General features: G+C 52.1%; 1 protein-coding gene across 1 annotated transcript; it reads right to left on the reverse strand.

Annotated features, from left to right (window-relative positions):
• Positions 1-4,036: 4,036 nt before the first annotated feature.
• LOC135329028 (pancreatic alpha-amylase-like) lies at positions 4,037-9,104 on the reverse strand. The gene is made up of 10 exons (XM_064515824.1): positions 8,910-9,104; positions 8,161-8,307; positions 7,759-7,956; positions 6,796-7,026; positions 6,011-6,144; positions 5,795-5,917; positions 5,601-5,700; positions 5,262-5,383; positions 5,027-5,152; positions 4,037-4,335 (listed from the first exon to the last, which is right to left on the reverse strand). The coding sequence occupies exons 1-10, from the start codon at positions 9,075-9,077 to the stop codon at positions 4,146-4,148; spliced, it is 1,539 nt and encodes a 512-aa protein (XP_064371894.1). The 5' UTR covers positions 9,078-9,104; the 3' UTR covers positions 4,037-4,145.
• Between the last annotated feature and the right edge of the window lie 3,341 nt (positions 9,105-12,445).

A 12,445-nucleotide genomic window follows, 5' to 3' on the forward strand; every position in this document is an offset into this window, starting at 1 on the left:
CTAAACTTCCAGTATTTTCCTATCCAACAGAGCCTCTGAGCAAGTTCTCCGCTCCCTTTGAGTGACCGGTAGCTCAGCTGCTGCAAAGAAGAGAAGCCAGACGGAGACACGGCAGAAGGGTCCTGGAGGCTCAACACACAATTACAGTGGGAATCCAAACGGAGCTGTTGCCTGAACCCCTCCTGGCTTCTCCCTCAACTTCCTACTTCCAAAACCTTCCAGCTTTGGCTCGTAGCACGATTTCAATCCTTCACTCGGTACTGCCATATAAAACCAAGGCCTCACTGACAACACTTTATGAATAAGCTGGAGTCATGCTGATGATAAAACCATTGCCGAAAGAACTTCACCAGAAAACCAGTGATACGCTTGGCGAGCACCCACGAGAAACAAGCGAGGCCACGATACAGCACCGCCATCCCAGTCGCAGAGGAACCTCGGCGCACGTGGTAGCTGAACTCCCTCCTCTACTGTGTTCTTCCGGAAACGAGCCCCGTCGCTCAGTGCGCGTCCCGTACCGCCTGCTCTTTCCCAGAACTTACACGCCGGGAGAAAAAGCAGAAGCAGGTCCCCTTTGCCCAAGCTTTTAAACGGCAAACCTAAACAAGCAGGCCTGCTCCTGTACTTCCCCGTGTGGCCCTGGCACAACTCCTGCCCAGCGAATACACCAGTGATACCACGCTGCGGTGGTAGTGCCTTCCCAACAGAGAGCTGCAGCGTCAACGTGCGCACCAGACCCAACAGCGTCAAAGTGTTCCCTGTCCCACAAGAACAATCGCAATGCAAGCGTCTCCCTCGCTGCTATGTAGCTTGGCTAAACAAATAGTAGGGAGCTTTGTGATGGGTCACAAACGTCTTTGTGAGGGCCAGACTGTGAAAATGTTTCAACCGTTCGCAGACAGGCTACTAAAATGGAACGCGGCAGACCTAGGGAGGTGCGTCTCCAAGATGCTCCCTCAGGGAGAGTTAACTTGAGCTATCAGGTATCGCTGACACAAAGAACATGTTGACATTTAAAACTTTCCATTCACACCCACACTAGACTAGGGACCTGACTGGCCTTCGTTGCAGCTCCGCTTCCACTCCCCTCGCGCTTGGCACCTTCTGCAGAGAACCCGAGGGACGCTGCTCAGGTGGTGATCAGTACTTTGCCTAGATCAGAAGGCGTAGCGCTTTGGCAAATTCCCACAGGCTCACCTGGCCAGCTTCCTTTGGGACGCTTTCCTTCCTTCTAGAAGCTGGGAACTGCCCGGCCGTGGCATCCTAGCCAACCTGGGGCCCGTCTTCCTTCAGCTCTGCTCGTTCTCACACTCCCTTCCCGCAAGACCACTTCCTTCTCACAACAGTACTCGAGCGACGCCGTCTTTGAGGGCAAGGCTGGCATCGTTTCAGCCTCGAGCAGGCCACTGCAATAGCTGAGCTCCTGAGCTGCCCTTTTAGTTCTCGGGCCCCCAAATTTCATCTGCCCTTAAGCATGCAAAGGCCAGAGCTTAACTTACTGACAAAACGTACTCTAAAAGTACATCTCAGCGCCACCTATCATCTTCACAGTACTGGAATTCATCAGCAACAAAAATGACCTCTGATAGACGGATCTCACTTGTAAACACTGCCAACACCGCAAAACATCCCAAAGCTACTGCTGTGGAAACCAGCGTGCCAGCAGGAGGATCCTGATGCACACTCAGCTAAAGCTGAGCCATTTGCTAGGAAGGGTGCTTTGGCGAGGGCTACCACCATTGCTTTGGGCTTGGCTACACGGCGAGCAGAGCAACACCACTGTCTTCTCTCGAGCAAGCACCAGCACTGCACCGGCTCGGGGAGATCCAAGGAGAAAAAACAGCAGAAGAGGAGTTTGCGGAAGAATGAGGCAACTGCAAAGGAGGGAAAGAAACTTAGCTTGCTTACCGGCTGCTACTCTGGAAGGCAGTGTGCCAAAAATGCCTCTAAAATGACAAGGACGAGCAGAAGAATCCCCGGACTCAGGCCTTCAGATGGCGGTATCACTCAGCAAAACTCACAGCTTCCACAAAGAAAGAGAGGACCGCTTCGTTTGTGACAGATAACGCACTATTGCACAGGGGCCACAAACGCCAAAATACTACACTTCAGCAAATGAAGTAGACATCCTGCTTGGCCCTGGAAAATGCTGTACTTGAACGGGAAAACAAGACCCCAAAATGTTTCAGCGTTTCTTTCAGCACTGGCATAGCCCTTCCGGACACCTATTTTACATAAAACGAAGTAGGGACAAAGATGATGAAATTTTCCTCACGATAATAATTCTGGGAACGACTTGAAGACCAGGAGGAAAGCTGACTGTACCTCAGGGCTTCACGACCCATCTACGAGACCCGCCGTTGTTCCCGATGACAACGCTGCTTACTTCCAGTTTGCCTACCTTGTGCCTCGCTGTAAAGCACGGCGCCAAAATTGCCTCCGTAAAATTAAAAGCTCCCTCCCACCCCCACCCCCAAACCCGCAATTCAGGCCGGGTCCTTTCGCAGCAGTCGATGTCTCGGTCCAAGCAGCGTTTTACGTCCACCTCGTAACACTGCCTCGTGGTTTCTGCCTCCGTTCTGCACGCGATTCCAGCATTGGGCGCAGAACTACGGCTCGACCTTTGAGGGCTTCAGCCGGCAAAATGCTCACTGCCTCCCAGCATCAACGAAAACTGGATCCCAAAGTGCTTGCAGGCACAGGCACCTCCCTCTCCCTATTCGGCACGTTCTTGCCTCCTGTTCCTTCGTGGACTCCCCGGGGCCACGCGTGTCAGGTCCATCGCTTGCCACAGTAGATGGAGCGGGTTGAGAAAAAACCAGCAACCTTCACGGCGAGAGTGAGTGCTGCGCGCTGGGTCAGGCAATCTCTGAACAACAGCCAACGTGGCATCACCCGCTTTCCAAGGGTTGTAGCTCAGTGCCAGCACAGCTCCCACACACAGGGCTACGCTGACCCAGCGAGAGAGAAAGAGCAGGCGGGGCCAGGCTGTTTCAAAGGTGTGGGAGGGCTCCCCGATCTGACCCCGGGGGGAAAAGACAGGTGTGCAATGGCTATTAGCTGCTGCTGCTGCAAACCAGCCTCTCCTCCTCCTCCTCCTCCTCGCTCCTTCCACGTGGGGCTCCCCAGCCTTGGACACCTTTCCGGCGAGCAGCTCCGAAGGCTGCGGTCGGCCAGCAGGCCCTCTGCCCGCGGCAAGCTGGCTCTAGCCACCCCTACCGAGGGAGATGGCAGGTTCAGCCCCGGGCCAGGGACACGGCCTTTCCCCGGGCTCCCCCACCACCACTACACTGCCAAACGCCCTGAGCCCCGTCTGAGCCAATCCCTCCCCAGCGCAACCGCACACGCTCCCTGCCTCCGGAAAAGGGAAACAGCCTTTCAAAGTGTACCTTGTGCTCAAAATCAGTCACTCTTGCAATGGCCTTTGCGGATTGGGTCACGCCAAGTGCTTTCTCCCAAGGAGGCATTTTGCTTTCAAGCGGCGGTGGCACGCTCACGTTTACCCGGGGATTGCCTCATGGCTGACGGTAAAATTGTGGCGGCTGCCCATTCTGTGCTCAGGCTCCGTAAGTAGGCGAGATATTACACAACTGTCAAACGCAATGCACCGTGGAGATGGTGCTGAGCTTATGCCGCTGGCACGATGTCTAAGCGATGCCCGGACACGCATCTCGCTTCACGTGCCCCTTTGCAATAGCCACCGTGAGTGTGAGTTTGGAGCAGGCCGCTGGCATCTGCCGAGGCAGACGCTCTGTTTGCTTTGCCACCAGAAAGGCACCTCGTTTTGGGGTCGATACACACCGCTAGCAGCTGACTGGCCGCAACGTGGCCGCTCCTCAGCTCGTGACGCGTGTGCATGCATCGGCCTTGGAAATAAGCCCTTTGAACTTACCCAGGCTTTCTTCCCTGCTGCTCCTGCGCTCTGGGAAGCACAGGGTCACATTGCCAGCACATCCTTAAAACCTACCATTGCCCTGCCACTAAGTATGGCGTGAGAAAGTCACAATCCCATCCAGTAAGACAAGAAGCATCACTCTTTCATTTAAAGCCCATTTATTATTTGCTAGATCTGGAGAATCACTCATTCGTGAATACAAGGCGATTGCACACGTGCAGACCAAGAGCAGAAACACCTTTCACTTGAGTTACAATTTAGCATCAACGTGAATTGCAACAAATGGGTCTTCATCGCTGTTACTAATCTGGAAATAGGCCTTGCCATCACTGGAAACGTACACCTGTTTTCCAGTACATCCGCTGCCCTCCTTGTCTCCAGAAATAACATCGCAGTAGGTACCAGCGGGCAGCCCGGTTTGCAAACTCTGATTCAATTCCCTAGGTGAAAACAAGTGAATGCTCTTTAGGCCAGGTTTTCAAAACAGGCCTTTCAACCCGCCTCGAGCACTTCCGAATCTGATGCTAGCCCATCACTCTGAAGGGCAATGGGATGGGAGAGAGCTCTCGGTTTATCCCTGTATCACCCCCTACCCTCTCCTTTTGGCCCTCTGGACCAGCAACGCAAGCGCAGGAAGCTAACTCAGGCTGCAGGGATACCACCAGCCGTCAAAAAAGGAGTATGGGACAAAACCAAAGGGTTCACCGGGCTTCGCAGCAGGACACACGCTGTTGGCAGTGATTAGAACTGGGACTGTCCAGCCCATTCAGGTTGGATGGCAGGAGAGAGGCGAGAGCGTTGCCTTTTCACTCCCAGCTGCCAAAACTTCAGCTGCTGCTACTCCGACCCGTGGGCATCACTCTAGCCACAGCTGTAGTTTCTCAGAGAGAGACAGAGAGAGAAGGTGACTAGCGCACCACAGACACTAACAGGCCATTTCTACACCTTCAGATGCTCACTTCCGATGCCTAAGCCTTAGCTTCTGTATGGTCACATCTCCTTCACCTGACTGTGTTCTCCTGCAAAGACAGCCCCCTTCCCAACACATCATCTTGGTTTCCGCTTGCGCTTGAGGCACTGCACTTCTCTCCAGAGCCACCGTCCCTCAGCCTCTCCAACCGCACGACTTACCAATCATCATTGTTAAAGACGATGAATCCTTTACTACCACGTCCAAAAGCCACTTGATTGCTGTCGTTGTCCCACCAGTTTGAGAAAGCCTCACCATCCACCACGTTACGGAAGACAACCATGTTCCTGGAGGTGCAAAGAATGGCCATTGCTGTAGCTGCCAGAGCTCTAAAGCAACAAGGAGCACGATGCAAAATTAACTGCTTTTGCTGCATGTTTCTGCACTGCGCCCTACCTTATTTGACGCCAGCGATGTTCACAGACCCAGTCGTTGCCACAGGTGGTGTCTGCATTAATTGTAACAGATTTTATTGATCCATCCGAGTTGCTTGGTGGTCCATACCAGTCATTAACGTCCTTTCATTAAAAAGAGAAGTTTTACCATTCGTACTGAAAATGCAGAGCTACTGACTGCAGAGGAAAGCTAGAGATAACACCGCATTTCCAACACGTAGAAACAGCACAGGACACAGAAATCACTCCAGATTTACAAGCATAGCCAGACTTGACTGGTTCACTGGCTCTCTTTGGATCCTTACAAACAGTGAATTGAGCTTCAGCTTTATGAACTTACATTTCCATTTTCAAAATATCTTGGCCAACGAAAGCTTGACATCACCCGCGTGAATCCATATGGATGAGCCAGCATGAAACCAACTGCCATTTTGTAAAGCCTGTAAGACCACAAGGGAGGAGACATGGAAAGGCACATCATGCCAGGGAGAAAACCCACCAAAGCAGCATCACCCAGGCAACGGCGTCTCTTACCTGGCATCCCAGAAGGTTAGAATCGACGCTCCACCAGCCCCGTGCCCCCGCTGGTTATCGTGGTTGTCCACAAAGACCAGGGCTCTGTCGGAAGGCACAAAGCCCCAGCCTTCTCCCCAGTTCCTAGACAAAAAGACAAAGGCTTGAGGCTACCCTGTCCAGCTGCGCATCCGGCTGTGGTATCCCACAGAAGTCACAGGGAGGTGTCACCCTTACTCTAAGTAGGCCATCTTTTCGCCATTCCACTTGCGGATCACGGTCCCCAGTTTTGCACCGTATTTGAATTCCGTCACTCGGCCGTTTCCAAAGTACTGGCTGCCTGTGATCGGCTCTCCACCCAAGTCAATTACCTGGTGGAGCAAAGAGAAAGCAGGGGTCTGTGACAGCCTGACCAAACAAGGTGGGGAAGAAAAAAAAGAAAAACAGAGAGTATACAGTGTACAGCCCTGAACACTAGTTCTTGCCTCACATCGAGAGAAATAACTTCTGTGCTCTGCTAAGCACCTTTGCTTCTGCTATGTAATCAACCCCAACTCAGTATAAAACAGCACAATGCAGACGTGTGAAAATGGGACTGAACAAAGGCAGGAAAAAGTTGGGTGACGGTCTGTGGTAGAGGCTCTTGCAAAAAGCAAAACTACTCATCATTTGTGAAGGTCTGCTCCAGAGAAGTGCTCAGCCCTTTCTTCGGCTGTACAGTTGTCACCATGGACTGCACCATCCCCTCCTAGTCACATGACTCTTAGAAATCTCCAGGGAGCTGCTCCATGAAGATTTCAAAGCGTCTTGCGATTCTGGAGCGCAAGTCTCAATCTAGACTTCTGACCGCCAGACTGCAGGGCTCGGCCTTTGCGGCGGCGTAGGATCAAGCCCATATCATTACTTCCATTCCCCTGCGTGGGGAAGGGAAAGATGGGAAGGAACAAAGACGACAGGAAGACGACGGGGGCGTGGGGGTGGGGGAGCAAAAGAAACAGAGGGGGAAAAAAAAAAGAGATTACCTCCTGGAAAATGAAAGGTCTAGATCCTGAAGAAAACCAGTTAGTATTCAGGTTGTTCAGCTTGTCTAGAAATGCCTTTATGTCCCCAGGCCACATATGCTTGGCAGCATCAAGCCGGAAGCCTGCTACCCCAATATCTATGAGCCGATTCATGTACGCAGCAACTGTGGAGCGCACATAGTCCTTCTCCAGAGCCAGATCCAGAAGGCCAACCAAGCGGCAGTCCCGGACCTGTCAAAAAAGTTTTGAGGTGTCACTCCTTCAGGCCAGAAAACGCGTATCTTGCAATAAAATGCTCGGGCTTTTCAGCTAGTCAAGTCCACTCAGCCTGTACGTCACAACCCTACAGAAGAGAATTCCTCCAAAGTCTGCACCAAAACGGTGATAAGGTCATTCCACAGCCTGACTCTCAAGTTTGGGCAGTCGCTGAAGGATATCATCTCTCCGCATAGCTGTCCTCAGAATTTAGGACGAGAAGCAGCATGGTGTATGGTGGCAAAGCGGACGCAGTAAGAGCTCTAAACCCGAGAAAGAACAAACGCTGATCTAATATACGGAAAAGAGCAACACGCTCAGCCAGGGTAACGCTTTGCACTGCTGCCAGTTTTCTACGGGGGCTCCTTACCAGTGTCAGCTACGCCTACAAGCCCTAACTGCTCGCCGCCTGAGCTGAGTACCTTGGACTCAACTCCGGAGCATACTCCTGCACGTGCCCGCATGTGACAGGTGAGAAGGCTTCTTGCTTTCTCAGTTCTTACGATAGTACGTACCTACAGTACCCGGCCTACACAGAAGCCGGCGTTGATTACTTCAGTCACGACTCAGGTGACTAAGCAACGATTTCTGTGACAACCTCCTCCCTTCCTTTTGCTGCACTACAACGTTTACACAACAGGAGAGAACAAACGCAACGACGAATGTGGTCAACAAAGAAGATGCCAAACTTTCACCACAGAAAGTTACCTGATAAGCATCGCCGTAATTTTCGATTTCTCCACTTGCAGTTGTACATTTACCGTCGTTGAAATCCCAGCCAGAGTACGGCACAGCTGGAAAGTCTCTGCTGCCAGCGTCAAAATAGCTTCCACAGGTAGAATGGGTGCCATAGCCAGCCCCAGAGCCACACATGTGGTTGACAACCGCATCCACATAGATACGAACCTGGAAAAGCAGTCACTGCATTTCAGTATGGTTTCTAAGAGTGGTAAAGCAATAGCCAGAGTTTTCCTGCATCACCTTTAGCTCTTCCTCTTCCCCCCCGGCCTTTCCCCTATTCTCTGCCTCCTTTGGGAATGGGAGCAGCAACCTCCCCCAGCCAAAACAGTGCCTCCTCCCATAGTATTTACACGTCCTCCAGGCACTTACTCCAACGTTGTTGCATCTGGTCACCATGTCTCTAAATTCGTCTTCATTTCCTGAGCGAGTGCAGAGCTTGTAGCTGATGGGCTGGTATCTTTCCCACCAGGGTCTATTGGGGCTAGTTACAACCAGATTTTCATTTGGAGGTGAAACCTGCAGTGGAAAAGATGCACCTTTGTAAAATACAAATTCTTTCTTACTCTAGGTCTGAAGTGCAAAGCGTGGGCTCCGTGCCGAGATCTATCCTGGATTTCCGGGAGAAGCAGGCTGCAGTCCAACCCCGGCTCCCTCTCCCCCAGCATAAGCTCTGGTCTGTGAGGTGCCAGTCCTGTAGGCTGGCACGGAAGACGTTTACTTCGGTTCCCGTGGGCTGCCCAGGTTCAGCACAGGTTTGCTTTCGAAGGCCACACACATTGCAGGGCTGAAGCTACAGACAGGATTTTTGTCTGGAACCGTGATGGCATTAGAAATGCCAAAACTCCACAGTTAGGCACTTCCACTGGAAAAAGATAGATAGAGAGGAAATCTTAGCTTTGCAAGCGACAAATTTTGGAGGAAAGCATGCCTCTCTAACTGATCTGCTAGAGATGCAACATAACGAGCCTTGCAGGAGCTAGGGTTGCGTCTAACAGCTCATATTACTTTCACCTCCATCTTCAGCAGAACAGTTGCTTGGACTCTGCTGTCTCGGATTCAGACATTTGGATTTATTAAACAAAGCAATTTTACTGCCTACTGCCAGGAAAACAGCGTACCTGAACTCCTCCAAATCCATAAGGAGCCAAATAGCGTTCGCACTCGAGAGCGATATCAGCCCAGCGCCATTCAAAGAGGTGCACAATAGAGGTCCTCCCATACTGAGTATGGGGGTCGTACTGGGCCCCGCAAAACCCCACAGCTGCGAGCAGGAGGAGGACTTGCATGGTGTCTGCCGTTTGAGGTTGTGGTCTTCCCACCGGCTACTTATACTCCTGCACGATGACACGGGTCCCTCTGCAGCTGACAGATTTCACACAGATAAATGCTGTCAGTTGTTATCTGGTTACCTAGCTGAGTACCTTTCCGCATTTTTGATCTTTCCTGAATTGCCCAACACCTGAAGATAAACTACTTTTTCACAACGATACACACTATCACCAACTGAGCAGCCTGCGGGCAGCGTACCCACATTCAAAACGGCACTCTTTCAAGTCTTATTAACAAAAACGTTTTTGAAAAGCTTACTCAGAAATGCGACATATGGGCTCTCCAATGGGGGGAGGGGGGCGGGGGGTGGAAGATAACACAGAAAGAATGCAGCCAGAGGACAACCAGAAGTCTAATAGCCCTGTGAGAATGAACTCACCAGCGTTCCAAAGCATCGAGCTCTCAGGATTTACACGAGCACAAAACCAGGCACCTGACCAGCCACCGGCAGTCAAGGGCAGATGAATCACGCCACGTGACAGGAGCCTTCAACAGGGGAACCATAGGGACAATGTGACCGACCGACCCCTAAACCCCAACAGTGGGAGAAGGCTCAGAGGAGATGGGCAAGGGCGACGTGCCCAAGGAGCTCGGGGAAGAAGGTAGGGTGTGACTGACCGCAGCTGCTGCAAAGAAAGCTGATTTTATCTCAACACAAAGGGGACCGGAAGCTGACCTGTGTTTTAGATAAAGGGCTATATTGGATGCATGGATCAGCTGACTGTATCACAGCTGAGCGGGTCAACTGGCTGCGTAAATGTTTTTCCCTGAGTTAATCAGAGGGGGTGTGACTGCCTCCCTGAGGCAGCCAGAGCAGCATGGCGGGGAGGGGGTGTATATCTGGCTCAGCCCAACACAGGGTACAAAAGCTGAACAGCTAACAAAAGCACTTTGAAGAGAGCAATGGGCTTGAGGCGCTTTCAACCCATGCATTCCTTCCCAGCGACCGGGGACGCCCAGTGTCGGGGAGGTGAGCACACTGCAGAGACCAGGAACGGGAATCCCGTTTGTATCGTGACCCAACCGCACCTTGCAATTGCTGTATTTGGCTAAGTGTAACTGACGCTTGCACTGCCATTTCGGCATATTGCTGTATCGCTCTGCTAAATCAAAATCCCCCGTAACCTCAAATCAAGCAAACCTGGTGCTAAACATTTCACACCCTCCGCACGGGGCATAGCTGAAAGAGCCTGGTCGGAGAGTGTTGGACTCTGACACGTAACTAGAAACTGACCTGTTTCCCTGCACGTGTATGTTGCCAGAGTTATTGCCCAGTCCTTGCTATAAACTCTGACAGATTTTCACCGCCCTCACACAGCTGCGTGGAGCAACTCCGTTGTTACTATGTGGTTAAAAGTGATCTAAACTTCCAGTATTTTCCTATCCAACAGAGCCTCTGAGCAAGTTCTCCGCTCCCTTTGAGTGACCGGTAGCTCAGCTGCTGCAAAGAAGAGAAGCCAGACGGAGACACGGCAGAAGGGTCCTGGAGGCTCAACACACAATTACAGTGGGAATCCAAACGGAGCTGTTGCCTGAACCCCTCCTGGCTTCTCCCTCAACTTCCTACTTCCAAAACCTTCCAGCTTTGGCTCGTAGCACGATTTCAATCCTTCACTCGGTACTGCCATATAAAACCAAGGCCTCACTGACAACACTTTATGAATAAGCTGGAGTCATGCTGATGATAAAACCATTGCCGAAAGAACTTCACCAGAAAACCAGTGATACGCTTGGCGAGCACCCACGAGAAACAAGCGAGGCCACGATACAGCACCGCCATCCCAGTCGCAGAGGAACCTCGGCGCACGTGGTAGCTGAACTCCCTCCTCTACTGTGTTCTTCCGGAAACGAGCCCCGTCGCTCAGTGCGCGTCCCGTACCGCCTGCTCTTTCCCAGAACTTACACGCCGGGAGAAAAAGCAGAAGCAGGTCCCCTTTGCCCAAGCTTTTAAACGGCAAACCTAAACAAGCAGGCCTGCTCCTGTACTTCCCCGTGTGGCCCTGGCACAACTCCTGCCCAGCGAATACACCAGTGATACCACGCTGCGGTGGTAGTGCCTTCCCAACAGAGAGCTGCAGCGTCAACGTGCGCAGCAGACCCAACAGCGTCAAAGTGTTCCCTGTCCCACAAGAACAATCGCAATGCAAGCGTCTCCCTCGCTGCTATGTAGCTTGGCTAAACAAATAGTAGGGAGCTTTGTGATGGGTCACAAACGTCTTTGTGAGGGCCAGACTGTGAAAATGTTTCAACCGTTCGCAGACAGGCTACTAAAATGGAACGCGGCAGACCTAGGGAGGTGCGTCTCCAAGATGCTCCCTCAGGGAGAGTTAACTTGAGCTATCAGGTATCGCTGACACAAAGAACATGTTGACATTTAAAACTTTCCATTCACACCCACACTAGACTAGGGACCTGGCTGGCCTTCGTTGCAGCTCCGCTTCCACTCCCCTCGCGCTTGGCACCTTCTGCAGAGAACCCGAGGGACGCTGCTCAGGTGGTGATCAGTACTTTGCCTAGATCAGAAGGCGTAGCGCTTTGGCAAATTCCCACAGGCTCACCTGGCCAGCTTCCTTTGGGACGCTTTCCTTCCTTCTAGAAGCTGGGAACTGCCCGGCCGTGGCATCCTAGCCAACCTGGGGCCCGTCTTCCTTCAGCTCTGCTCGTTCTCACACTCCCTTCCCGCAAGACCACTTCCTTCTCACAACAGTACTCGAGCGACGCCGTCTTTGAGGGCAAGGCTGGCATCGTTTCAGCCTCGAGCAGGCCACTGCAATAGCTGAGCTCCTGAGCTGCCCTTTTAGTTCTCGGGCCCCCAAATTTCATCTGCCCTTAAGCATGCAAAGGCCAGAGCTTAACTTACTGACAAAACGTACTCTAAAAGTACATCTCAGCGCCACCTATCATCTTCACAGTACTGGAACTCATCAGCAACAAAAATGACCTCTGATAGACGGATCTCACTTGTAAACACTGCCAACACCGCAAAACATCCCAAAGCTACTGCTGTGGAAACCAGCGTGCCAGCAGGAGGATCCTGATGCACACTCAGCTAAAGCTGAGCCATTTGCTAGGAAGGGTGCTTTGGCGAGGGCTACCACCATTGCTTTGGGCTTGGCTACACGGCGAGCAGAGCAACACCACTGTCTTCTCTCGAGCAAGCACCAGCACTGCACCGGCTCGGGGAGATCCAAGGAGAAAAAACAGCAGAAGAGGAGTTTGCGGAAGAATGAGGCAACTGCAAAGGAGGGAAAGAAACTTAGCTTGCTTACCGGCTGCTACTCTGGAAGGCAGTGTGCCAAAAATGCCTCTAAAATGACAAGGACGA

This window comes from Dromaius novaehollandiae, chromosome 8 (assembly GCF_036370855.1).
Source record: "Dromaius novaehollandiae isolate bDroNov1 chromosome 8, bDroNov1.hap1, whole genome shotgun sequence".
NCBI lineage: Eukaryota > Metazoa > Chordata > Aves > Casuariiformes > Dromaiidae > Dromaius > Dromaius novaehollandiae.

Excerpts from the sequence above, each read along its gene's own strand:
- LOC135329028 (XM_064515824.1), bottom strand. The coding sequence starts at position 9,077 with ATGCAAGTCCTCCTCCTGCTCGCAGCTGTGGGGTTTTGCGGGGCCCAG. Across the intron at positions 7,027-7,758 it reads ATTACGGCGATGCTTATCAG|GTCCGGGACTGCCGCTTGGT; the intron begins GTAACTTTCTGT and ends CTTTTTTGACAG. Across the intron at positions 5,153-5,261 it reads CATCGCTGGCGTCAAATAAG|GAACATGGTTGTCTTCCGTA; the intron begins GTAGGGCGCAGT and ends TTGCACCTCCAG.